This window comes from Bos grunniens, chromosome 10 (genome assembly GCF_055505025.1).
Source record: "Bos grunniens cultivar Pamir isolate PY7600 chromosome 10, Bosgru_T2T1.0, whole genome shotgun sequence".
Lineage (NCBI taxonomy): Eukaryota > Metazoa > Chordata > Mammalia > Artiodactyla > Bovidae > Bos > Bos grunniens.
The window spans coordinates 51,510,246-51,535,547 of record NC_141174.1 but is presented as its reverse complement, the minus strand read 5'-3'; the positions used below and the strand labels follow the sequence as shown (position 1 = coordinate 51,535,547).

The following is a 25,302-nucleotide window of genomic DNA, read 5'->3' as shown; positions in this document are numbered from 1 at the left end:
AGGTTCTATGATGTGTACCCGCCTCGGTTTCATTGGTGTAAATCTCTCCTACCATTTAGTGCTTAGGAATAGCAATTAACACGTAAACTTCAAACAGACTTGCCCATGGGTAAGTCTGAGTGTTGGTCGGCCTCAGTCAGGTGAGGTTGCAGAGCCTGTAACTTCTGAGCCCCACCCCTGTCTTTTCCTGCTGATAACATGGCTTTCCATCAGGGAGTGGCTAGAATTTTAGCCAGGCTGTGAGACAGAGCCATCCACCCAGCAGGAAAGGCAGCCAGTGACCGAGTCCCTCCCCTTTCCAAATGCCAACTTCAGTGGCAGCCCCACTGCCTCCAGAGCGAGGGCCAAACTCATTAGTGTGCCCTCTGAGGCCCTCACCTCCGACCACTTCTTTTGTGCCCTACCCTGAGCTATAGCAACTGTCTGTGTGCACGTACTCAGTTTATATTTAAGAATGTGTGTATGCTCAGTCACTTTAGTCACTTCAGTCCTGCTGGACTCTTTATGACCCTATAGACTGTAGCCCGCCAGGCTCCTCTGTCCATGGGATTCTCCAGGCAAGAATACTGGAGTGGGTTGTCATGCCCTTCTCCAGGGGATCTTCCTGACCCAAGGATTGAACCTGCATCTCCTGCCATTACAGGCGGATTCTTTACCTCTGAGCCACCGGGGAAGCCCAGCAAACATCTCAGGGATTCCCAATTTCATTTTATGTTTTCAAGTCTCCAAGACTGGCTAATGCTTTTCCTTCTGCTTGCTATATCCTTCTACTTCTCCTTCAAGGCTCAACTCAAATATCACTTCCTCTATAAAGCCTCCTCTGCTAACCTTTCCTGCCTTGTGATGTTTCCTATCTAATTGTGCACTTATCACACCATGTTGAAATTATACCTCTTCCAATCTCTAATACACACAGTTGTAGGGGACTTCAGATTTCATCAGCTGGGAAGCTCCTTGATGAATGGAAGTGTGCTTTTTCATTTTTGTATCCTCAGGAACACCTTTTTATACAGACCATGGGGCCTGGTACACAGTAGGGGGTTAATAAATGCTGTAGTTTGTTGTTGATCTTGTTATATTTCAGAAGAAGTATGTTGTTTTCACTCTTTTGGTCTCTCTTGGGACAAGGAGGCTGGAACATTTGTCACTGGAAAGTTTTTTGCGGTCACGGAAAGGCCAGTCCTAGTCAACTAGGATTATCAAAGACTCTGCCCAACTCATGGTAATGCCCAGCTCATAGGAAAAGAATTTTCTTGATCCTATTTTCAGGCCTGCCAAGGCATGCTTTACTATGTATGGTTAATTCATTATTGCTACTAGTATTTTTCTACCAATTACAACTAAATCTCAACTTGGGAATTTCTTTTTTCAATTAAAGAACCACTGCCTTTTCAGCATGATGATATTTTATTCTGGAGGACTAAATTGTCATGAATATTTAATGGTTTTATATTATTTGGAATATGGCTACTCTTGGGCTTCCCTGGTGGCTCAGATGATAAAGAATCTGCCCAGAAAGCGGGAGACTGGGGTTCCATCCCTGGATCGGGAAGATTCCCTGGAGAAGGGAATGGGTATCCACTCCAGTATTCTTGCCGGGAGAATTCCATGGAGAGAGGAGCCTGGCAGGCCACAGTCCATGAGGTCACAAAGAGTTAGACACAGCTGAGCAGCTAACACTCATACTCTCCCTTGAGGAAGGTCAATATTCGGGATCATGAACACTGATATCCCTCCATTTACCCGCTGCAGGATACTGAGAAATGAAAACCAGTTTTGCCCCAGGGTTTGCATTGTTTCTGAGGGAAGAACTTTAAGCCAGGAAGTCAGGAGACCTAGGTTCAAGTCAAGTTACTGTTTTGCCATTAACTGTCCATTTTTGTTTTTCAGTGGTTCTCAATGTGTAGTCCCCAGACCTGAAGCAACACCTGGGACCTTTAGAAATGCAAATTCCTGGATCCACCCCAGGCTCACTGAGTCAGGAACTTGCTAACAAATTTAATAGACTTCATTTATTTTATAAATAAATGAGATTTAATAAAATCATATTTTAATAGACTTCTAGTGCACACTAAGGTTTGCGTCTGACTAGTCAAATCACTTTGCTTTATCATTTTGATATAAATTTTTAAATTATTCAAATAATTCAAGCAAAATAGTATATACAAACTACAACATTACATAAAATTTGGAAGACAGAAATTTAGGTGTAAACTCAACTGAAGTGTGAACATGTTTGTTCCTTTTCTTTAGTAATTTGTTTTCCTCAAATACACATGTTTCCATGGAATTGTAATCAGAAGACACACACAATTAGGTATGGTACTTTTGTCCCACTTAGTCTTGGAATGAAAATATTCAGTGTGCCACTTTTGCATCATCATAAGCAGGGGTCCTCAACCTCTGGGCCGCAGACTGGTACCTCCTGTCTGATCAGCGGCGACATTAGATTAGAATAGTGCGCAATAAATGTCTATGCTTGAATCATCCCGAAACCATCTCCTCCCACCCCAGTCCGTGAAAAGCTGTCTTCCACGAAGCTGGTCCCTGGTGACATAAAAGGTTGGGGACCGCTGGTTATAAGAACTATTTTTAGTAGTTCCACAATACGTTTTCTAAAAGCTGTGCCAAAGCGTACCTCGCCAGGACCTGAAGGTGAACTGGCACACATGGAGGAGAAAGTGCTGGGGCAGACAAGGAGGCCTCCCGTTCTCTGTACTTCCTCCCCTCTCCCCCCAGATCCCGCAGAAACATCGAAACTATGAGTGTTTCTGGAAATAGTCATAAGCAGAGAAGAAAGCGACGTCAGTCAGTAGCCTTGAGTTTTCCAGAGGTATCCAGAAACACAGGTTTTCTCTTACCTAAATCCTTTCCTGAAACCCTGAGGCTGCCAAGACGTCACCACGCTACCTTGTGGCAGCATCCAAGAATGACACCTTCTCTTGAGAAGTACGGCTGCCCCGGGACCTGAATCCAGGTCCTAAGCCAAGTGCCTGAGTGTCAGCAGCTGGGGCACCTGCTGTCTACCTTAACAGAGACACCCCACTCTCCGCAGGACTAGTTGGGCTCTGACCCTGGGGCTAGAGTCTGGCCAGGATCCTCAGCATGTCTGGCAGGGGTTCAGATGTTTTACCTGCTCCTGGCCAGCCCCCTGCCCTAGTGGGCTGGACTGCAATCCCTGGCTGACAGAGCCTCACTCTAAAACGAACACTCTTCTAAGAACCAGCATACAGCTATGAGAAATGCTGTGCCTCATGTCCTATGTGGACCTGAGGGATGTCAGAGACACCCCAGGCTGAGGTCAAGGTGGTCACGTGCCCTTGGAGAATGTAAGTGGAACTGCTCAGCTGTGTCTTGTGCACCAGGCCTAAAATCGGGCAAGCCTCTGCCCCAGCCCTGCTTCTCCTTCCCCTCCCCCTGCTGACTCATCTGCAGGGACACAGCATGCCTCATAGCAGTGTGGCAGCTGGTATGGAAAACAGGGCAGTGGTGGGAATCTTGTTCACCTGGCCCAGAATTAAATGTGGCTTCAAGTCCTGAGCCCCTTGTGAAAGGCGAGCAGGGTAGGAGATGGCTTGTGGTCCTGTCTCCCCAAACTTCTCCTCTCTGGGTACCATGCCCTCAGGAGGGCTCCAGACTGGCTCAGCCACAGGGCAGGAAGTCTGGCAGTGTGGTGGGAGGGGCTCTCGCAGAGGGCAGGCAAGATTTCACAAGAGTTCTATGGACTGACTTTCTGCTGATTCTACTTTTAATGCACTCGCCTGGGTGACTTCCATCTCTGGATCCCACCTCGGATGTTACTCGTGAATGACCTTTCCTGCAGTTGTGGAGGCCTGTTAGGAGTTTGCAGGCCCCACTGGGGATGTAATTCTGGGCTTCTCGAGCTTGTGGGGATGGGTGGACGTGGTCTCTCGAGGGACAGCAAATCCAGGACAGATCTAATTGCTGCTAATCAGGTTGTTTTTCAATTTTTTTCTTTTACATGTAAATACTTAAAACACACACGCATACAGATTCCATGGCCTTAAAAGTCTTTATCGATCTTTACATATACTTTTAATCCCTAGTGATATACAAGTATAAGAATTTTTTTTATCGTAGTTGTGATTCAATATATAATTTATTTAGTCCTGTTTTCTCCCCCACTTTATCGCATATAAAATTTCCTCATACTTGTTTTTAAAAGCTACAAGACCAATTGTTATGTAACCTTTTGGAGGTCACCGATCTCTTTGATAATGTGCCACTGTAAGTGCCTAAGTGTTAGCAGTAAGGCTTTTATTTCAGATTCCCATCATTACTGCTCCACAAATTTCCTGGCACTTTCAGTAGTAGGTATTCAACACAATGCTTGTTTAAAGGAGGACTTAGTAATAGCTGGCTGCTCCCTCCTTGATGGTTTATTGTTGGGCATTCAAATTGTTTCTAGTTTTTGACAGTTGTGATGCACTGCTGCTGTCAACTCCTTCCTATAGTTTTTTTCTCCTTCCCAGAAGGCCTGTTTTTGGAAGATGTTTGGGCTTGGAAAACATGTATGCTTTATTGTCTCTGTGCCTTTGCTTATGCACAAGGAAAGCCTCCTCCTTGTTTGTCCAGATTCTATCCTGCAAGACTCTGCTCACATGCTGACTCCTCCCAGAAGCCTTTCGTCTACCTGTACTTGGAAGTGAGCGCTTCTTCATCGCTACCTGTGCCTTGACTTAGTTAATTCAGGCTGTTGTAACAAATTACCATAGAGTGGGTGGCTTGTAACCAATAGAAACTTATTTCTCACATTTCTGGAGGCCAGAAGTCTGAGATCAGGGTTCCAGCATGTTGGGGTTCTGGTAAAAACCCTTTTCCAGGTTTCCTTATATGGTAGAGAGAGAGCCAGTGGGTTCTCTGAGGTCTCTTTTAGAAGGAGCCCATTCTTCTGGGCTCCTTCCCTCACGACTGAATCACCTCCCAAAGTCCCTACCTCCTAAGATGCCATCCTGTTGGGGGTTAGGATCTCAACATATGAATTTTGTGGGGGACACAAACACTCACCCCTTTGTACTCCTGTCCCGTGGTACTCATCACATTTTATGATCCAATTGAAAAAAATTTTATATATACATCTTATCTCCTTTATTAGACTATGTTATACCTTATATATGTGAAACCCAGAACGGATCATTTTAATACCATTTGTTCTATAAGAACTATTTTCAGTTATATGCATGCAAAAATCAGTAATAATCACTATTTTCTTGATTTGTTATTTAGTTTTAAAACAACAATTAAAAAAAAATACATTTCCACTTTAAAGATGCACAAATCCATTACAGATATTTCCTGGAAGAACCCAAATTTTTACTTCCCAAACAAAATATTACACCTCACAGTTCACTATAAAACCTGTTTTATGTTTTAAACCCAAAAGTCTAAGTGGTCACACAGGATAACAGAATTGAAGTCAGATTCTATTTCTTTGTTTTTTTAATTAGTATGATATCATTTTTAATTTTAAATCTACCATTTCTATTTAAAGGCAAGAACAAGCAATAAATACCATGGAATTTGGGACGTAAGATGACAAAGTAAGTTGGGAGGTTACTGAACAATTAGTTGCAATGAGCATACGTCGTGGTCAATGATCATCAGGGATCAACTATGTAACCGGGAGGTCTCTAAATTGACATTAGCAGAGAACATATATTCAAGGAGAAGTGATATAGAACTGTGATCATTTGAAGTTTTTGTATACATTAAGAAAACCCAATAGTAACCATAGCAGTTGTTTACAACTCTCACCAAAAGAACTATTTTGGAGGGGGTGTTAATTTTTACCACCAGCATTATTTAGAATCGTGATGATGAGAAGAAGTTTTTATTACTGTCACATTCTCTATGGATGATGGCCCCCTTATTGCCCTCTGGCAGTGCAGGCAGCTCCTGTCTTCCTCAGGAAGGTCCACCTGATTCGTCAGCAAGCTTGTGGGGAGCAGGGGTGGCTGTGCAGTCCACGTTGTACAGTGTCTGCTGCACAAACAAAGCAGTTCTGAGTGAGGGCCTTGGCGGGACCTCTAAGGTTGAACTCCCTTTCTCTATACGTGAGGCCGGTTTTCTTTGTGTAGTCCAGACAAAGTAACATTTCACAACAAATTCAATACAGAAACAGATGAAAAAAGCCCAGCCTTTTCTATCAAGACAAACATGAAAAAAGTAGCAAAATTTCTTTGTGACCCAGTGTCACTCTTCTGATTCATTTTTCGTTGTTCTTTGGCAAATACCAGATATTCCTCACAGTATCGTGTTTCATATGCTAAATGGGATGAGTTTGTTGTTATTCAAAACATTAAAAAGTATTCTCCATTTTAGTCTCTAATACGGTAAATACTGATAGCTGTGTTTCACATAAAAAAGATCTCTTTGGAATTGTGACTAATTGTTGAGAGTGTAATGGGACCTTTTGGGAAGTTGAGAATTGCTGTACTACAGCACTGTCTTCAATATGGCAGATGCCTATGTACACTTATTAAATGAGTGAGGGACTGATGGATGGGATGTGCAGGCTGCAGTGGGAATTGCAGGGAGGGGCCAGGCTCCTGAGGCAGTGCTGGTGGATATCACTGGGCGGTGGAGGCTGCCACGGTCTAGGAGCACTGGCTACCATTTAAGCAGTGTTGGCCTCAGGAGTGGGGTCTGGGGATGAGGGTAATGGAGGCTCTGTGTCCTAGGGTCTTCGGGATGCTCACTGTATCTTCTTTCCCTTGGCGTTGGTGGACAGGAATTACCCAATATTCCTCTCCTGGGAGAGGAACTGAGCAGAATGGATTTCTAGGGATCTATGGCTGCTAAACCATGAGGTGAGAACACAGTGGCCAGAAGCCTATAGCGTTAAGCAGACAGATCCAGTCTAGGAACCTCTTGCTCCTCTTGTGGGATCTCCGGCAAGTTGTTTTTCTGCTGTCTGACTCCACCACAAGGGGAAGGTGGGGTGAAATATTTGTGCAGTGTCTGGCACACACTGGGTGTACAAGACATTAGTGGGTCCATTAGCAATGCCATCAATAATAAGAAGAAGAAGTAAGCTGGGAGGTCTGGGGTTAAGGAGGAAGGATCCCACGGGAGTTCTTCCTGGTATATCGAAACTTGGTCCTGAATAATTCATTGCCATGGGGGCTGTCCTGTCCACTGTAGCATGATTAGCAACATCCCTGGCTTCTAAGCCCTACTTGCCAATAGCACTGTCTCCCTGGTTCTGACAGCCAAAAACATCACCTGGGGGGCAGTTTGGAAACTATCCTACAAGGCATAGATACTCAACCTTCTAGGGCTCCGTTGTGGGGTGCCTGCTTGCCTGCAGTGCCCCAAGAAGAGAAAGACGTCACACCAGCCTAGTGCACACAGATCTGACTCACTCCCTGCAGAAAAAAATTCTGCCAAGATGTTCTGCTCTCAAGGAAACAAAAGGCTTCCTGTCTCTGATCCTTTTCTCTGAAGAACCTTCCTGCTAATGGAAACTTCCCTCAGCGTTTGGCACGCCGGGACCCTGGGGAAGCAGTAGCTGACCAGCACAGGTTTTGCTGAGGGAAATGTGGCTAATACCCAGCAACCCGGGGGGAGGCTGTCCTGCCTTGCATCCTTCGCCTTGACTGTAATGGCGTCCAACCCCCAAGTCTCTACTGAAACATCTGGTCCGATCAGAAGCAGAACAAATAAACCAAAGGCGGTATATTCATACAGCAGGATGCTACAGTGACCTGAGTGAATGTGTCATACCACATGCAACTGCACGGATGGCTCACCAACATAATGTTGAGTGAAAGAAGCCTGGAACAAAAAGAGCGCATATTATATGCAACCATGACCAAAAAGCTCCAGAAAGTCAAAATAATCTATGTTAAGGTTCCAGGGATGCGTGTGCAAGGGAGGCTTCTGGGATGCTGGCTTAGGTTGTGAAAATTCATTGAGCACTTTATGATATAGGTATTTTTTGAGATATATGTTATGCTTCGATAAGAAAAACATTCTTGGCCAAGGGGCAGGAAAGGCCCTTCACCAACATCCTTGTGAACACAGGGAGGAAAAATCATGAACAATTCTGCCTGCACGGCTCTAAGTTATTATTAATATTTTTGGATTCAGTTTTGTAAGTGAGACGATGTATGCAAAATAACTAACCTGGTAGTTGACATATAAAATGCTCAATGAATGGTAATAATTACTACTGCTAATAAGTTGTTAACTGACCTAATATACAAAATAATAATTAAATACAAAGAATAGCCTTTTTTTCTTAAAGGAGAAAAAAAATGTTCTGGAGTTTTCAGGTATGTCTTTGGGTTTGGAGCTCTCTCCAAGCATAGTCTTAGAGGAAAGAAAAACCAGTAACCAACACAAAAATAAAGTCCCAAAGCCCTGTCTCATTTGGCCAAAGTGTTCAGTTCACTTCAGATCCATCATTTATTGATCCAATGCACTCTTTAGCCAGGAACCTGTGATCCACCTGCCTAATCAAGCATTTGGATCACCTTGACCATCAACCTATGAATTTCCAGAACAAACAGGTATGACTGCTTAGTCTCAGAGTAAAACTTTGACAGAAAAAGTGAGGTTTAGAAAATGTGCAATGATAGCTCCATGTTCAACCTGACTGGAAAGAAGATTCTATAAATTCCTCTCTTCTGAGAAAGCCAGCAATTAGACAACCTCAGCAAGATAGAAGGTTTCATTACAAGCTGTTCTCTTCAACTGCAAATTTGACACCAAATTAACTCTCAGGAAGATCTGAGACTCTTTCAGATTATTTGCCACCAAAGAAGTCTTAGCCTGACTATTTCTTAATCAGATATGAGAGACACTTCACCGCTTTGAGAAGACTTCTACTCCTAGAGCGGTTTCCTAAAATTTAAATTTCAGAATTTTAGGAAACACCTACAGCTACACGTCCCTATGACCTGTGATACCGATCATAGAATCACCTAATACACTGTGAAGCAAACTCTGACAGAGTCAAAAGGCTTGGATTCACTGCAACGTCCATTTAAAGAAGAAAGTCCATGCCCATCTCTGGAGAAAAGGCAGGCACTTACCTGGTCCCAGGCTTTGTCCATGGGCACTTGATTGGATCAAGATGCAGTAAATCAAGAAGATAGAGACACACAGGGGATTTTCCATTTCTGTTTCACCTGGGGTCCGAGGTCCTCTTGCTAATTTCTGAAGCTAAAGAGACCAGATTGCCTATTGATACTTTGTTAGGGAAGACTGTCCATTAATAATTAACCTTTTAAACATGTTCTCTAGTGTTCAGACTCTTTCCTTCCTACACCCAACCCCCAAATCTAAATCTGCCTCATACAAAAAAAGAGAATAAGGTTGATTTACAGAAGTATTTTTTATCCTGGTACATTTTGAAAATAAAATATCTTGTCATGTATTCTTGCCTTCCAGGGCCAAGGTCACAGTTCTAAATGCATCGGTTTGAAGTTAATATGTTTGGAAATTCTGTCAAAAGTCAGGGATAGGTGGCTTCCACAGAGTTGCCTAAGTCTCTCTCTGACAGCACTGCAAAGGGGATACAGGCAGTGGTATTTCAAATGCAGACTAAACTCAAAGAGAAAGGAAAGGACTCTGCTATGAGGAGAGCCCCCATGGGGTCTGTTTTCTGTTGAGTTTAGCAAAACTACTGGTCCTGTGGTTAAAGAGTGATGGGCAAAATTTCTATAACTGAAAGGGGCAGAAAACCTCTAATGTCAGTGTAAAAAGGAGTTGGTAAAGAAGCAAAGATGCAGAACTGGATGCTTTTGCTGGGGGCTGCTTTGAAAAATGAGTAAGCACACTCTTTCCTCCTTTGTATTAATGGATGCTCTAACAGTGTAGAGGACTGGGAAGTAAAGCCACTTGGTGAAACCAGACAGGGGAAATGCTACCATGTGATTCTCGTGTAATATTCCTTGGTAAACTTTATTCACTTTTTTCAACTTTAAAAAAAATACCTATTAATGCCAGGCAGTGGTCTAGTACTTGGGATAAACAAGTGAACAAAACAGACCAAGATTCCAGTCCTTGTGGTATTTATATACCATTGGAGATGGGAGAAGTCAGATAAGAGACAATAGATATAATACATAAGAGATTTATGTAGATTGGCAGAATACGATCTGAGTGACAGGAGAAGGAAAAGTATGGCTGAGTTAAGGGGGCTGGGGAAGGTAGTGATTTTAAATAGAATGGTTAGGGTGAGCCTTGTTGGAAAGTTGAGTTCTGAGCAAGATTTTGAGGGAGTTGCCCCTGTGGACATGTTGAGGAGGAGAGCGTCAGGTAGTTAGAATAGCCAGTGCAGCCAGTGCAAAGGCCCTGAAGTAGGAGCATGCCTGGAATGTTCCAGGAAGAGCAAGGAGGCCGGTGACTAGGGAAACATCATTAAAAGGACTTTGGCTTTTATACTGTGAGACATGGGGACTCACTCTGAGCAGAAGAGTGATATAATTTGTATAATATTTGTAAAAGATCATTCTAGTTTATAAGACTAGGAACAGATTACTAGCAAACTAGGATGCAAGTGGTGAGATCTGCTAGGAGGCTATTACAGTGATCCAGCGAGAGTGATGGCGCCTTAGTTCAGCATGGTCAAAGTGGAATTGGGGAGTGATGGACGGATGGTAGATGTGTTTTGAAGGTAGATGCAACAGGATTTCCTGACTACTGGGGTGAAGAGAAAGAAGAGTTGAAGATGACTTCAAGGGTTTTGGTCTGAGCTGGTGGGACAGTGGTGTTGATATTAGCTGAGATGGAAAAGGCTGTGAGTGGAGCAGAGTTGGTGGTAGAAGATAAAAAATTCAGTTTTGGCTAGGTGGAGTCTGAGATGCCTCTTAGACATCCAAGTTGAAATGTTGGGTAGGTATTTAGCTAACTTGATGATCACTGCCTGGATGAAACAAACTGAGCAGGACTTTCATTTGGTCCTATTAGTTTGGACAGACTGACCCCAGGGCAAAGCTTAAGACTGTGCTGTCTGGTGGCTGCACTTCCTTCTGGAGGTCTATGGCATGGAGACCTTCTAGTTGGATGCATGATTCCTGAGCAGAGGCTTCTGTGCTGGCTTTTTGGCTGGCTCCGTCCTACCTGCACTGTTAAGCAGAATCTGAAGGTTCCACTTTACTAATTTCCCAGAAAGCTGGAACCTAGAACAGCTGACTATCTACTTGGCTCCTCTCCCCTAGGCCCACCTCATCTCTTGTCTTCTGGGTACTGCTAGGAAGCAACTCCACTCCCGACCTCACTCTGCAGATTAACTTACCAAGACACTGGTGAATCCACGTGCCTCCAAGATCCTGGGTCTTCTACCAACTAGCTGTGCACACTGTTACTTAACCTTCTTGAGTTCCATCTCTTCGTCTGTAAAATAAGAGAACATGAGCCAGAGATAATATTTTGAGATATCAATAATATATTTCTTCCAAACTCTCCCTCACACCCTCCCTCTCACCTAAGAAGAGTAAAGTAGACAGAAGTCTATAATCTTAGTCTTCCTAAAGCTTCAGTTCAGTTCAGTAGCTCAGTTGTGTCTGACTATTTGTGACCCCATGAACCGTAGCACACCAGGCCTCCCTGTCCATCACCAACTCCCAGAGTTTAGCCAAACTCATGTCCATTGAGTTGGTGATGCCATCCCATCATCTCATCCTCTGTCGTCCCCTTCTCCTCCTGCCCTCAATATTTCCCAGCATTAGGGTCTTTTCCAATGAGTCAGCTCTTCACATCAAGTGGCCAAAGTGTTGGAGTTTCAGCTTCAACATCAATCCTTCCAATGAACACCCAGGACTGATCTCTTTTAGGATGGACTGGTTGGATCTCCTTGCAGTCCAAGGGACTTTCAAGAGTCTTCTCCAACACCACAGTTCAAAAGCATCAATTCTTTGGTGCTCAGCTTTCTTTATAGTCCAATTCTCACATACATACATGACTACTGGAAAAACCATAGCTTTGACTAGATGGACCTTTGTTGACAAAGTAATGTCTCTGCTTTTTAATAGGCTGTCTAGGTTTATCATAGTTTTTCTTCCAAGGAGCAAGGGTCTTTTAATTTCATGGCTGCAGTCACCATCTGAAGTGATTTTGGAGCCCCCCAAAATAAAGTCAGCCACTGTTTCCACTGTTTCCCCGTCTATTTGCCATGAAGTGATGGGACCGGATGCCATGATCTTAGTATCCTGAATGTTGAACTTTAAGCCAACTTTTTCACTCTCCTCTTTCACTTTCATCAAGAGGCTCTTTAGTTCTTCTTCACTTTCTGCCATAAGGGTGGTGTCATCTGCATATCTGAGGTTATTGATATTTCTCCCGGCAATCTTGATTCCAGCTTGTGCTTCATACAGCCCAGCATTTCTCGTGATGTGTTCTGCATATAAGTTAAATAAGCCGGGTGACAATATACAGCCTTGACGTACTCCTTTTCCTATTTGGAACCAGTCTGTTCCATGTCTAGTCCTAAAGCTTAGGACCTAGTCTAAGTGAATTCTAAGCAACAAAGGCAAGCAAAAGGCTAAGAATGTTTTAAAGGGATGTGAAGGGAGAAAGAATATTCCTACCTTCCTATCACTAGAGAGAGAGTCTCTTGGACTTTGTAAGTAGATTGGGGAAAGGGAGATTTGTCTAGAGTGCAGAGGGGACAGTACATTGCTTCCAGAAGGTGGTAAGAACTCAAAGAAGAAATGGTGTGAGTTTGTCAGCCGGGGGGCAAAATATACCCCTGTGCCTGGTATAGGTTGGGAGTAGCAGTGAGCTACCAGTGACAACAGGTCATGAAGATGGGGAGGATGGGGGTCATCTGTGTGGACTGATGGGATAGGACCAGGTGCTCACCCCAACTCCAGGCCTTGGTATTGTGTCTGACCTAGAACTGGTGGTAGGTGGGATTGGGGTGAGAAAGAATCCAGGAGGGCTGGAAAAATAGGAGCTTGAAATTACAATTCGGGTGGGTTACAGAAAGCAAAGCTATTTCTTCTACATCAGAATCTGTGGACTGAGAGTCACACCTCTGCAAGCACAGGTATGTCATGAGTATTAGAGATTTATATGTGAAGTGCCCAGCCAAGTGCTGAGTTTATAGTAGTGTGTGTGCTCAGCCGCTCAGCTGTGTCTGACTCTTTGTGACCCCAGGGACTGTAACCTGCCAGGCTCCTCTCTCCATGGGATTTCCCAGACAAGAATACTGGAGTGGGTTGCCATTTCCTTTTCCAGGGAACCTTCTTGACCCAGGGATTGAACCACTGTCTCCTGCCTTGGCGGGCAGATTTTTACTATTGAGCCACCTGGGAAGCCTCAGTTCATAGTAGAGGTTCAATAAATTACAGTGGCTTGTTTGGGAAGCAGTCAAGGCATTGGAATCAGACAGATCTAGGTTCAGGTCCCTGGCCTATTGCTTACTAACTGGGTAACCTGGGGCAAGACATTAGCATTCCAAGATTTCGATTTTTTCATCTGTGTAGTGGGACTAAGCATATTTACTTGATCAGATTAAAGGAGAGGTAAACCCTAGGACTTCCCTGGTGGCTCAGACGGTAGAGTGTCTGTCTACAATGCGGGAGACCTGGGTTCGATCCCTGGGTTGGGAAGATCCCCTGGAGAAGGAAATGGCAATCCACTCCAGTACTCTTGCCTGGGAAATCCCATGGACAGAGGAGCCTGGTAGGCTACAGTCCATGGGGTCACAAAGAGTCGGACACGACTGAGCGACTTTACTTTCACTTTCAAACCCTAGGCAGTCTTTGCCAAGCAGGAAATAATACATAGCAGCTATTGTTATTTTTATTGTTTTAATAAAGAACATGGGGTGTTCTTTAAACAGTCATGAGGGTGTCCAGGAGGTAGGTACCAGCAAGATCACAGGATTAAAATTTTAGCAGAAAATTAAAAGGGGAGGAAAACAGAAGGGTCTGGATCAGTGGTTCCAAAATATGATTGAGGGTTGGAATCAGAGTTAGCCTGAGAGCTTAGGAAATGGAAAAACTTCAGGCCCCTCCCATGAAAAAGTAAAGAAGAACATCCAGGGCTGGGGCCTGGACCATCTTAATTTTAAACAAGTTCTTCAGATTGTTCTTGCTCACCCAAAGTTTGAGAACCATTGCCTCAGAGTGGTGCTTAAGAGATCTGTTGGGTAGGAAGAAGAAAGTAATAGATCTTTCTAATTTTTCTCATATCACTTATTATAGGCTGAATGCTTTTGTCCCCCACAAATTAGTACATGAAACCTGGCCCCAGGGTGATGGTAGATATACAGGACCTTTGGTAGGTGATGGTCTTGATGGCAGAGCCCTCAGGAATGGGATCACCGCTCACATGAAAGGCATGCCAGGCAGATCCCATGAGCCTTCCTCCGTGTGAGGTTACAGTGTGAAAATATGGCTATCTATGAGGCCCTCATCAGACATCACATCTGCTAGTGCCTTGATCTTGGACTTCCCAGCCTCCAAAGCTGTGAGAAATACATTTCTGTTTTTTATAAGCCACCCAGCCTATGGTATTCTATTATAGCAGTCAAATGGACCAACATATCACCTTTGAACATTTTGTTTGTGTAAATATAATGCTTATTATACATTTACACTATATCATTTGTATATAGCACTATGTAATATATTGTTATTGTTTAGTTGCTAAGTTGTGTCCGACTTTTTGTGACCCCATGGACTGTAGCCCTCGGCTTCTTTGTCCATGGGATTTCCCAGACAAGAATACTGGAGTGGATTGCCATCTCCTTCTCCAGGGGAATCTTCTTGACCCAGGGATCGAGCCTGGGTTTCCTGCATTGGCAGGTAGATTCTTAATCACTCAGTCACAAGGGAAGCTCATGTAATATATTAGTGCTATATAATTTATAAGCAGATAAATATTCATATACTTGGGAGAGCACCCCAGAAAGCCCAGCAGTCCATGGGAGACCCTTCACTTCCCAAGAGCTGAAAAGGGGAGCAGGCTAGATCCCATGGAGCCTGAAGCCTCCAGAGAGTTATCAGCATTGTGCATAGTGGTAGAGCCCAGCGCTTACTTTGTTTTGCAAGCCTCAGTCTAAAATAATAATGATCTTACAGTTAGATCCCTAAAAGTTGCTCAGTATTTGCTTTCTTTTAATTTGAAGAGCTTCTTGAAGAAATGGAGATTTCAAGAGGATGGGTATTAATGACCTGAATGTAACTTTCCTTTTAGTGTAATGGTGATAAGAAAGTTATTCAGAAGGAAAAATATTTCACATAGATAAAGAGAGCTAGAGGAGGGAGAAACCATGGTATCAGGTAAAAATCTCTAATGAGAGAAGCAGGGTTTTCTATTCTGAATCAGATTTTCTTGCTTTTATCATCAGACACTGGGATACCTGAGAATGGTAGTCTCTTTGTAGAATTAGAGGGAAAAATAATCAAAACAGTAAGTTTTGGATTGGTAATAACTTCCCTCACTTCATAGTTGAGATTTAAGAGGTTAAGAACTAGGACAAAACCATACTTTATCAGTGAAAGGCTGACAGCAGGGAAATCAAGACCACCCGAATCCAGGATCACTTTTCTCAACCACAAGCCCTTAATCCCTGGACTTTCTTAGCCCCACACTGAACTTTCTTTCTTCAGCATTATTCCACTTCCAAGATTAAATTTATGAAATCTGTAGGATCATGTCATTGGAAAATGACCACCTCTGTTACACCTGCTCAAGCTTTTATTGATCCAGCTTGATCTGTATGGACATTTTTGTACCATTAGGGATCGAAACTGAGCAGGACCCTGTGGGGCTTCTGGGCATGGAAGACTTTCTGCGTCCCCCATTCCTTATTTGTAGGAAACAGACTTCAGCCTCCATGACCTTCCCTGAGTTCTGAAAGGCAGATTTGAACAGTAATAAAGGAAGGGACTCTTGCCTGGAAAATCCCATTGGCGGAGGAGCCTGGTAGGCTTCAGTCCATGGGGTCACTAAGAGTCGGACACGACTGAGTGTCTTCACTTTCACTTTTCACTTTCATGCATTGGAGAAGGAAATGGCAACCCACTCCAGTGTTCTTGCCTGGAGAATCCCAGGGAGAGGGAGCCTGGTGGGCTGCCGTCTATGGGGTCGCACAGAGTCGGACACGACTGAAGCGACTTGGCAGCAGCAGCAGCAGCAAAGGGAGGGGATGCAAAGACAAGAGAGGGAGCAGCCAGGAAACAATAGTGCAGCCTTGGAGTAGGGTCCTGGTTGCACCTCAGTGGATACATACAACAGTAGCTTTAAGCTCTTTATAGAATTAAAACCTCCAGTGGAAGATGTAGCATTCTTCTTCAGAGAAGATCATCAGGGAAGTCAGATTAAAGGAGCCAGAGCAGCTCATCAAGAGAGTATCTGAGAGCAGTTTAAAGGAGTGCAGGCTTTACCCACATTCTAATCTTATCAACAGAATCATCCTTGAACTGTGGCTATAAAACTCCTCACCAAAACCTCCAGGGTTGGGGACACACAGTTTTTGAGTGCAGGAGCCCTCTGTGTCCACATTTGCCAGGCAAAACAATAAAGCTATTCTTTCCTACTTCACCCAAAACCCTGTCTCTGAGATTCAATTCAGCAACACAGAGGCCAAGTTTTTGGCATCGGAAATATGACCAAAGCAAGAGGGGCGGTTCTTTGAATTGGCTTGGAACATGTCCTTGTTTGAAGAGGTTGAACTGGAATCTAACCTTTTCCTTATCTATTTTTTTTTTTAAGGCAGGCAAACAAACGAAAGATGAACACAAGATTGCAGATGCTGTTTTAGACTGTTTGAAGTATTTCAAGCATTTCAAGCAGGTGTTTATGCATTCAAGACAATCCTGTTTGCATTGATTAACATTTGAAGATTCACCTCTGCAAGAGGTCTGCCTCTGGCCAGCTGTGTGACCTTGTGCAAATCATGCAACCCCTCTGTACCTCAGTTTTCTCAGCTGTGAAATGAAAGTGTGAGGGTGGATTGTTATCACATGGAATGTGCTTGGTACAATCAGCTCTCATTTGTAACAAATGAGACAAAAAGTACTTCCTCCATTTTACAAGTGAGGAAGCTGAGACCCTGAGAGTCCTTGTCTGAGGTCACACGTCTCTATGTAGATTGGATCTGAGGACTTCTGGGTCCCTATAAACTCTGATCCTCTCTCATTCCAGAACCTGAACTGAAGAGCTGGGAACAAAGAACTGAGATCTCCTTTTACACTTACTTTTATGTTTCCTGCTCTGGGCTGACCCACTTACTCTCTCTATCAGAATTACAGTTACTGGTTTATGGAACAATTACAGAAAGAAGCACAACAACAAATGAAACCAAAGCTGTCTTTCTTTGTGACTGGATATTCTGGAACCAAGAGTGCACTTTATGATTTTAGTAGTTCCAGTAGAATGGAAAACCCCCCTTTCCTCTGTTTGCATTGTGCTTGGAAGCAAAAGGAAGTAAAGATTTAAGTTGGTTTTGAGCAACTAGGTAGACACGGACCACTGCTGGCTCCTTCAAGTTTGACAAGGGTTTTCTCCCCGTGGGAAAGAGGGTGAGCGTAGAATGAACTCTGTGCCTGCGTCCTGCAGCTGCTTCGGGTGTTGATTGGGCTTGGTGAAGGGTGTCACACTGGGCTCCTAAGGGAGGCCAACTGCGAGCTATGAACTGAATTGGCCGATTGCTGTAAACTAAGGGCATAAGTTGGGAAGTTGGGCCATCAGCACGGCAGCTCCCTTTCCCCGGGGTCCCAGTGAAACCATTTATCTTAGATAGGGACTTGAACCCACGTGGCTGGGACTCAGACCAGCCAAAACCCCACTTGGGACTCGAACCCACGTGGCTGGGACACAAACCCAGCCAAAACCTATGGTATTTGGTTTCAGGACTTAATGAAGCTCAGGTTCTTGATGCCTCATCACAGAAAGAATTCAGTGAGAGACAAAGTGATAGGTAAGAAAGGATTTATTCAGATTCAGAGAGAAGCACACTCCACAGACAGAGTGTGGGCCATCACAGAGGGTGAATACAGTCGTGAAATATGGCGTGGTTAGTTTTTATAAGCTGGGTAATTTCATATGCTAATGAGTGGGAGGATTATTCCAACTATTTTGGGGAGGGGGTGGAGATTTCCAGGATTTGGGCTGCTGCCCAGTCCTTGGTCTTTTAACAGTGCCTTGGAACTGTCATGGCGCCTCTGGGTGTGTCATTTCACTTGCTGCTTGAGGATCAAGGGATAGTCTTGTCTGCCATCCTGGGCCCCATTTGATTCTAATCAGTTAATGTTGTGTCCTTGGGCTATGTCATTCTTTCAAAAGTTGTGCCCTGCCCCTGGGGTATCTCTTAGGTCCAAATGGCCCAAGCCTCTCTACAGCAGCCCGTACTTGTTGTCACACAACAATGGTTGTCACACAACCATTTCACAGAAGTTTTCTGAGCTTAGCAAATGAAGTTCTTGGCTGCAAGAAGTCAGGAACAGTGATCTGATTCAAGGGCTGCCAATGACTCATCATTTTTCCACATGGTGTCTTACTGTCAAGGTTAGTAATCAATTCCTTGGTAGGTCTAGAAGTCAGGGGTTAATAGTTCAGGGGCCTGGTTCCACATGCCAGAGTCTCTATGTGATTTCACTGAAACCTCAAAATAACCCTATGATGATGCATGTATGATTATGCCCTTTATACAGAGAGGAAAACTGAGACTTAGGGAGGTTACTCAGTCACCCATATCCACACTCTAGTAAGTTGTGGGATGAAAACTGAATTGTGTTTGTTTAACTTCAAAATACACACAACAAAAAGTAGTTTTGCCAAGAGTAGTAGGAATTGGCTATCAGCTCTGTATGAATCTAAGACTTAAAAAATGGGATTGTGTTGTGCTCTTGCACTTCAGATAAAGACAGATTTATTTATGTCTTTTTGGGGAGGGGGTGCAGATAGTTTATTATCATTATTTTAAAAACAAATGTTTTCAAGCCCTTTCTAAGTGGAGGTAGCCTGAAACAGTCCATGAAACATAGCAGAAGATAGAAGTAATGGAGACATTATGGTGGACTTATATAATTTACACAGAGATTAATTTTCCCCAATTGGCAGTAGAGAAAGACCAGCCAAGATGAAGGGACTGGAACCTTTACTCATAAACTTTGGCAAGCACAGAACAAAGTGTTTGACAGGCAATTGTTAGGGTGAGACTATGCTACAAAAGACCTAATTTACACATCATCAATGGTCATCCAGTTATTGAAACCATCTGGGTCAGGTCATGCCTAAGGGTCCTCCAGTACGAAAGGATGAGGTGCTTTGACATGCTTTGATAATTCTGTTACGACAAAATTTTTTTAAAAGGTAAAAGCATGACTTTCAGATATAAAATTGAACATATGATAAGTATTTTATTCAACTTATTAATGAGGAAGCTGGTAAGGGTGTTATAACTAGTTCAAAGGAAAAGCTCAGTTCAGTTCAGTTCAGTCACTCAGTCGTGTCCGACTCTTGGCGACCCCATGAATCGCAGCACGCCAGGCTTCCCTGTCCATCACCAACTCCCGGAGTTCATCCAAACCCACGTCCATCGAGTTGGTGATGCCATCCAGCCATCTCATCCTCTGTCGTCCCCTTTTCCTCCCGCCCCCAATCCCTCCCAGCATCAGAACCTTTATATCTTAAAATTTATGTGGGCAAATAGAAATGCAGCTAGCTTCCAAAGTCAGTTAAACTTCTACAGGACAGCGTTTTGTACTTCTGTTAGTAATGGCACCCCACTCCAGTTCTCTTGCCTGGAAAATCCCACGGACGGAGGAGCCTGGTGGGCTGCAGTCCATGGGGTCACAAAGAGTCGGACACGCCTGAGCGACTTCCCTTTCACTTAGTTTCCTACAATGTACATAGTTGCAGAATGCCTCAAGGGCAATGGATGCTAGAATCAGATAACATAGGAAGGTTGCGCTGGGTGTGGACAATGCATAGTTTTCTACTGAAGCACAGTTTTCTCTTACAATTCCTATGTTAAGAAATGATAGAGGAAGTATTTAGCTGCAGAATTTTAAGATAATAGGTTAGTACTCCTTCTGGAGGAAAGGCTATCTCTTATCTCTTTTGATATTTATCTTTTGAGTATCTTTTCTGGACTTCCCTGGTAGCTCTTTTATCTTTTCTGGACTTCCCTGGTGGCTCAGACGGTAAAGCGCCTGTCTACAATGTGGGAGACCCGGGTTCGATCCCTGAGCCAGGAAGATCCCCTGGAGAAGGAAATGGCAATCTACTCCAGTACTATTGCCTGGAAATCCCATGGACAGAGGAGCCTGGTAGGCTACAGTCCATGGGGTCGCAAAGAGTCGGACACGACTGAGCGACTTCACTTTCACTTTTCCCTGGTGTCTCAGACAGTAAAGAATCTGCCTGCAATGAAGGAGACCTAGGTTTGATCCCTGGGTGGGGAAGATCCCTTGGAGAAGGAAATGGCGACCAACTCCAGTATCCTTGCCTGGAGAATCCCATGCACAGAGGAGCCTGGCAGGCTACAGTCCATGGAGTTGCAAAGAGTCAGACATGACTGAGCATATTTTGTTATAATAGAGAACTGGATTTCCTTGCTGGCATCTCTACTTTTTTAGCCTCAGTAGCAAGCAAATTATTTAAAATCTTTGTGCCTCAGTTTCCCTACTCTAAAATAGGGACAGTATTGGGGATGAATAAATGGAAATAGTCTGTGAACAGTGCTTAGCACAGTTCCCACCATCCTTATTATTACAGTCTTTCATCATGCTTTTTATTTCTCCTACACTTATATGTTCTTTCCTTTTCTCTTTTTCTGCCCATTTAACTATGATAAAGAATAGGAAAACTATTTATAGTGGTTTTGAAAAATGTATAGATAGGGTTTATGCTTCTTGGTCTTGATTTTGAAAATTAACTACATAAGTTGTTATGTATGCCTTTAAAAAAAAAAAACAAAAAACAAAAAAACAAAAAGCATTCTCCAAAAAAGTGTTTTCTGAGTGATTTCCACAATCAGTCTTAGAACAGCTAACCCTGAATTTAAATTGAAAAACTCCTTTTCAATTGGCTCCTTTTCTCAGGTTAATGGCCAGAGAAAGCAGGTTCTAGAGTGGGAAAGGCCCCCAGAGGGGTCCTTGCAGGGGTGCCGAGGACAGGACCCACCCCCTGGAGGTTGACTCGTGGGAGTCAGGACTCGGAGCTCTGTGGTTGAGTCTCTCCCTGTCTGACTCTTCAGACCCCAGGGGTCATTTCTGAGGGCCAGAGAGCATAGCATGTCACAGGCAAAGGAGAAAATCGACCACACAGCTCTGCCCAGAACAGGTGGTGCAAACCTGCCTTTGGGAAGTTTATTTTTTCCCTTGGGTTGGGTAGAGGAGGGACTCTTTTCAAAGCCCTGGATGTCTCTGGGTCAGAATACCTATGTGGATTTGACCCCATTGTCACCAGCAAAGCCATTAACAAGTCCCGAGAAATAAAAACAGAATCTGGGTGACAAAGCCTACTGTTTTTTTTTTTCTTTTCCTCTGTGCTTAGTCTAGCTTTACTTGCTCAAAGGGGGTCATGTGCAGAGGCCTGGAACCCAGCCCTTCAGACCAGAATCCTTAGTGTGAAATGGCTGTAGTGCCTGACACCTCAGCTCTGGGGTGCGTGCAGAGGTGCTGCACACAGCACTGCAATTCAAGATGGTGGCAGTAGTAGGCCGTGTGCAGAGATGCTGCACCTGGGGAGGTGAGCTGCACACCCTGGGCCAGCCTCGCGAGATCCTTGCTCTCGTGAGCTCCTTGCCCCCCCATTGCTGAGGAGATTCCTAGAAAGCAGCCCCCGCTCAGGCTTGTCTGGGACAGCACAGACTCTGCAGCAGGAGCTCTTACTCCTCTGCCTTTCTTTGCTTCTGAACCAATCTCCTTCCACTGGCTTGAATGACACCTGGCAGGAGAACAATTATGGGCCCAACAGGAAAGTTCCAATGCCATCAGCCCCAATTTCAGTTCTCATGCCCTGAGAAACTGCCAGTTTATTCAGGTGAGGCCCACAGGCGTCCCCCCCTTTCCTTAGCAGCTTGAGATTTGCAGAAAACAAGACTCTCCAGTAAGCGCTTGATATGAGTGAACCAGGTTGGGTTAGGATTTTACCTCTAGGTTAATTTCAAGGAAAGGAGAAGGAAAATACTTCTGTGTCTAAGCTTCCTTTGAATGCATGGCTACTGGAGTGATATCCCCAAGAGAGCCATTTTTCAGTCTACAATTCCACTCCTCTATCATTTAATCTGACTGTCAGGCTGAGTGGAGGGCGGGGATTTTGGGAGAGTGAACCATCATATCGATGCCTTAGGAAACAGTGAAGATTAGATCTCCGAGGTCAGCCGGTGTGTAATTGGAATCTCGGGGCTAGGAGAACACAGTCAGATTTACACAGGGCTTCTTGTCTCTAGGGATTCTTTTATTTTTTTTGCTATCATATCATCTCTGATAGAGCAAAACTGCTTGTTTTAGCTCTTGATAGAAAAGTAACTTCCCTTGTCCATTTTTTTACAGGCAATGTATAAACAGGAAGAAAGTGGAAAGCCTGTCATTATGTGTAGCAGTACCCACTTTTGGTTATATGCCACAGAGAGGGATGTGGATTTGAGGGTAGAAGATCTGGGTTTGAGTCCAGTTCTGCCTTGGGTAAGTTATGACTTTACTACGATGAGAATAATGAAAGCTGTGATTCCAACCTCACAAGGTCGTGAAAATGAAGGATGGTAAATATCTAAACATTCTTAAGCAATAAAAGAACCCATGAAGTAGAGACCCCAGGCTGGGATGTTGAGAAGGTGAGTGTGTTTGTGGAACATAGAAATTTTAGCAGACTTGGGGGTCCAAGTGGTTCTGCTTCCTGACCTCAGAGCAGGATACTTATGGTTACCACAGGGCAGCTAGCAGCCACCAGCAGAGGGAAAGGTCTGGTTCCTAGCAGGTCAGGACTCTCTTAGAAGGCAAAGAGGGAATGCTGAAATGCCCACTCTAAGTGGTTTATGAGTATTGAAGAGGAAGAAATTTTCCTCTACCCTTCTAGGTTCTTCTGGCTGGTCTAAGAATTAAAATGACATGAAGCAGATTAATAGGAGAAAAATGAAACAAAAGTTTAATAACACTGGAGAGATCCAGGAAAACTGAGTAACTTGCCAAAATGGCCAAAGCCCTTACCTTAAATACCATCTTCAGCTAAAGACACATGAGGATGTTGGGATAGTGGTTTGGGGCTTCAAAGCAGAGGAATGCAATTCACGTGAAGGTTAAAAAAGCAACATTTGTTAAACAGTCATTTACTGGACCATAGAGACAATGGACACAGAATGGACTCTGATCTCTAGTTCCTGCTGAGCTTTCCCACTAGTGCTAACCCATATTCTTTGCAGAGGTCTCTGGTGTTAGCTCTATTCTGGAAACAGGGCACCTATCTAAATTCTTATAGGTAGTTAGGGATAAGGTCACAATTTCTTCCTGAGTCTTTTGGGCTTTGATTGTTTTGAGCTCAAAATAATCTGCCTGCCAAAGAGATGTTTTGGAATGGCAAATTTTGCTCCCCAACATGGGCTTCAGAGAGGAAGGCAAAACATGAATGGGCTACCTTGCAAAAATAATTCCTGCAGACTTAGGAGGTGGGGGTCAAGGGCAGCTGAGATCTAGTGGACTGCAGGAGAACTGAGGGCTACTGCAATGCGGGAAGTACTGGGGACCTCTCCCCTACTCCTTAGTGTAAAGCCTGACACACTTAGTTATTAACCAGGTGCGTGCATGCTAAATCGCTTCAGTTGTGACTGACTCTTTGTGGCCCTATGGACTGTAGCCAACCAGGCTCCTCTGTCCATGGGATTTCCCAGGCAAGAATACTGGAGTGGGTTACCATGCCCTCCTCCAGTTATTAACATGGTTCAGTTCAGTTCAGTTCAGTCACTCAGTCATGTCCGACTCTTTGCGACCCCATGAATCTCAGCACGCTAGGCCTCCCTGTCCATCACCAACTCCCAGAGTCTACTCAGACTCATGTCCATCAAGTTGGTGACGCCATCTAGCCATCTCACCCTCTGTCATCCCCTTCGCCTCCTGCCCCCAATCCCTCCCAGCATCAGGATCTTTTCCAATGAGTCAACTCTTCGCATGAGGTAAGGAATTAATATTGCAATGAAGCTTGCGTTAGTTGTCTCTCTGACTCTCTTTGCTGGCCCCTCCTGTCTTCACTGCCCCTTCCTTAACTGAATTCTGAGACCCTGAACTGCCTTTATCTACCCCCTCTCCCCCAACCCATTCCCCAGGAAAATTACTGCTTGGGTCTGCTTTCTCCCTGGAGACCCATGAGGAGAGAGGTTGGGTATACAGGTGAGATCCTCTGAGCAATGCATGTGGATGGAAAAGAGAAGATGTCAAGGGGATAAGCTCTGGGAGTTTCAGCATTTAGAAGTCAGGACAGTGAGGAGGGACCTTTCTGCTTTTGCAGAATTATTTCTTAAGAACAAGTTCTTAGTGGTAACATTTCTGGCTAAAGAGTGGGAACAAGAGTCTGTAAATGACTATATGAATTGATTTCTGGACAACTTCACCATCATTGTATATTAGCATTCAACATTTTTTTTTGTTGTTCTTTTAGAATATGTAAATTGTAATCTTCAGAATGCTTTCATTTACATTTCTTTGATTTCTAGTGAGCTCTAACACATTCCCACTGTTTGTCTACTAATTGTATTTCCCTTATGAGAATGGCCCTGTCTTTTACCTATTTGCCTTTTGGAATCTTGACATTTATCTTACAAATTTGAATCAGCTGGCTTTGATAGATCTTAATTCTTTGTAATGTTTGATAAAAATATTTTCCATTTAAAAAAATCTTCAGTAATGCTAATTCTTATAGTGCAATTATTTAAATAGCCTCAAAGCTGAGAAAGTTAAAATTCCCCCAGAGAGGCGGTGGGTGTGTTAGCTGCTTAGTCGTGTCCAACTCTTTGCGACCCCATGGACCTTAGCCCACCAGGCTCCTCCATCCATGGGATTTCCCAGGCAAGAATACTGAAGTGGGTTGCCATTTCCTTCTCCAAAGAGAGGTGATAAACAGTTTTTTTTTTTCAATTTTCTGCAAGTTCTATAATTAGATTTTATATTTAAATCTTCAATCAACCAAAGCTTATTTTGGTGAATGTTTTACTTTTAATTACTTTTTCTGTTCTAAAAACCAATAAATGTTGATTATTGAAAAATAAGGACAGTAAGAGCAAAAATAAAAACATGGTGAAAAGGATCCATAATTTCACCGTCCAGAGATGGCCACTTTAGACAAATACTGAATGTTTGCGAGTAGCACCTTGAAAATCCTAAT

At 43.8% G+C, this 25,302-nt stretch overlaps 2 protein-coding genes across 13 annotated transcripts in view; one reads left to right on the top strand and one right to left on the bottom strand.

Moving 5' to 3' along the window:
• Positions 1–25,302, top strand: part of LOC147364520 (uncharacterized) — a 254,466-nt gene that overhangs the window by 158,079 nt on the left and 71,085 nt on the right. For 8 of the 10 annotated variants that reach the window (XR_015134624.1, XR_015134627.1, XM_086321207.1 and 5 more), the window contains one exon: positions 22,485–22,616. Coding sequence is in view for 6 of the 10 variants with exons in the window: in XM_086321207.1 (XP_086177333.1) it covers positions 22,485–22,616 (132 nt within the window). In the remaining 4 variants the exon portion in view is untranslated. Of the gene's footprint in view, positions 1–1,890; positions 2,059–22,484; positions 22,617–25,302 lie in introns of those variants that run through there. The other 2 variants (XR_015134625.1, XR_015134629.1) reach the window with 1 other exon arrangement.
• Positions 1–25,302, bottom strand: part of LIPC (lipase C, hepatic type) — a 183,253-nt gene that overhangs the window by 149,867 nt on the left and 8,084 nt on the right. For 2 of the 3 annotated variants that reach the window (XM_086321203.1, XM_086321205.1), the window contains exons 2-3: positions 11,267–11,364; positions 9,060–9,189 (exon numbers count right to left, since the gene is read on the bottom strand). In XM_086321203.1, coding sequence (XP_086177329.1) covers positions 9,060–9,144 — 85 coding nt within the window. In that variant the 5' untranslated portion in view covers positions 9,145–9,189; positions 11,267–11,364. Of the gene's footprint in view, positions 1–9,059; positions 9,236–11,266; positions 11,365–25,302 lie in introns of those variants that run through there. The other variant, XM_086321204.1, reaches the window with a different exon arrangement.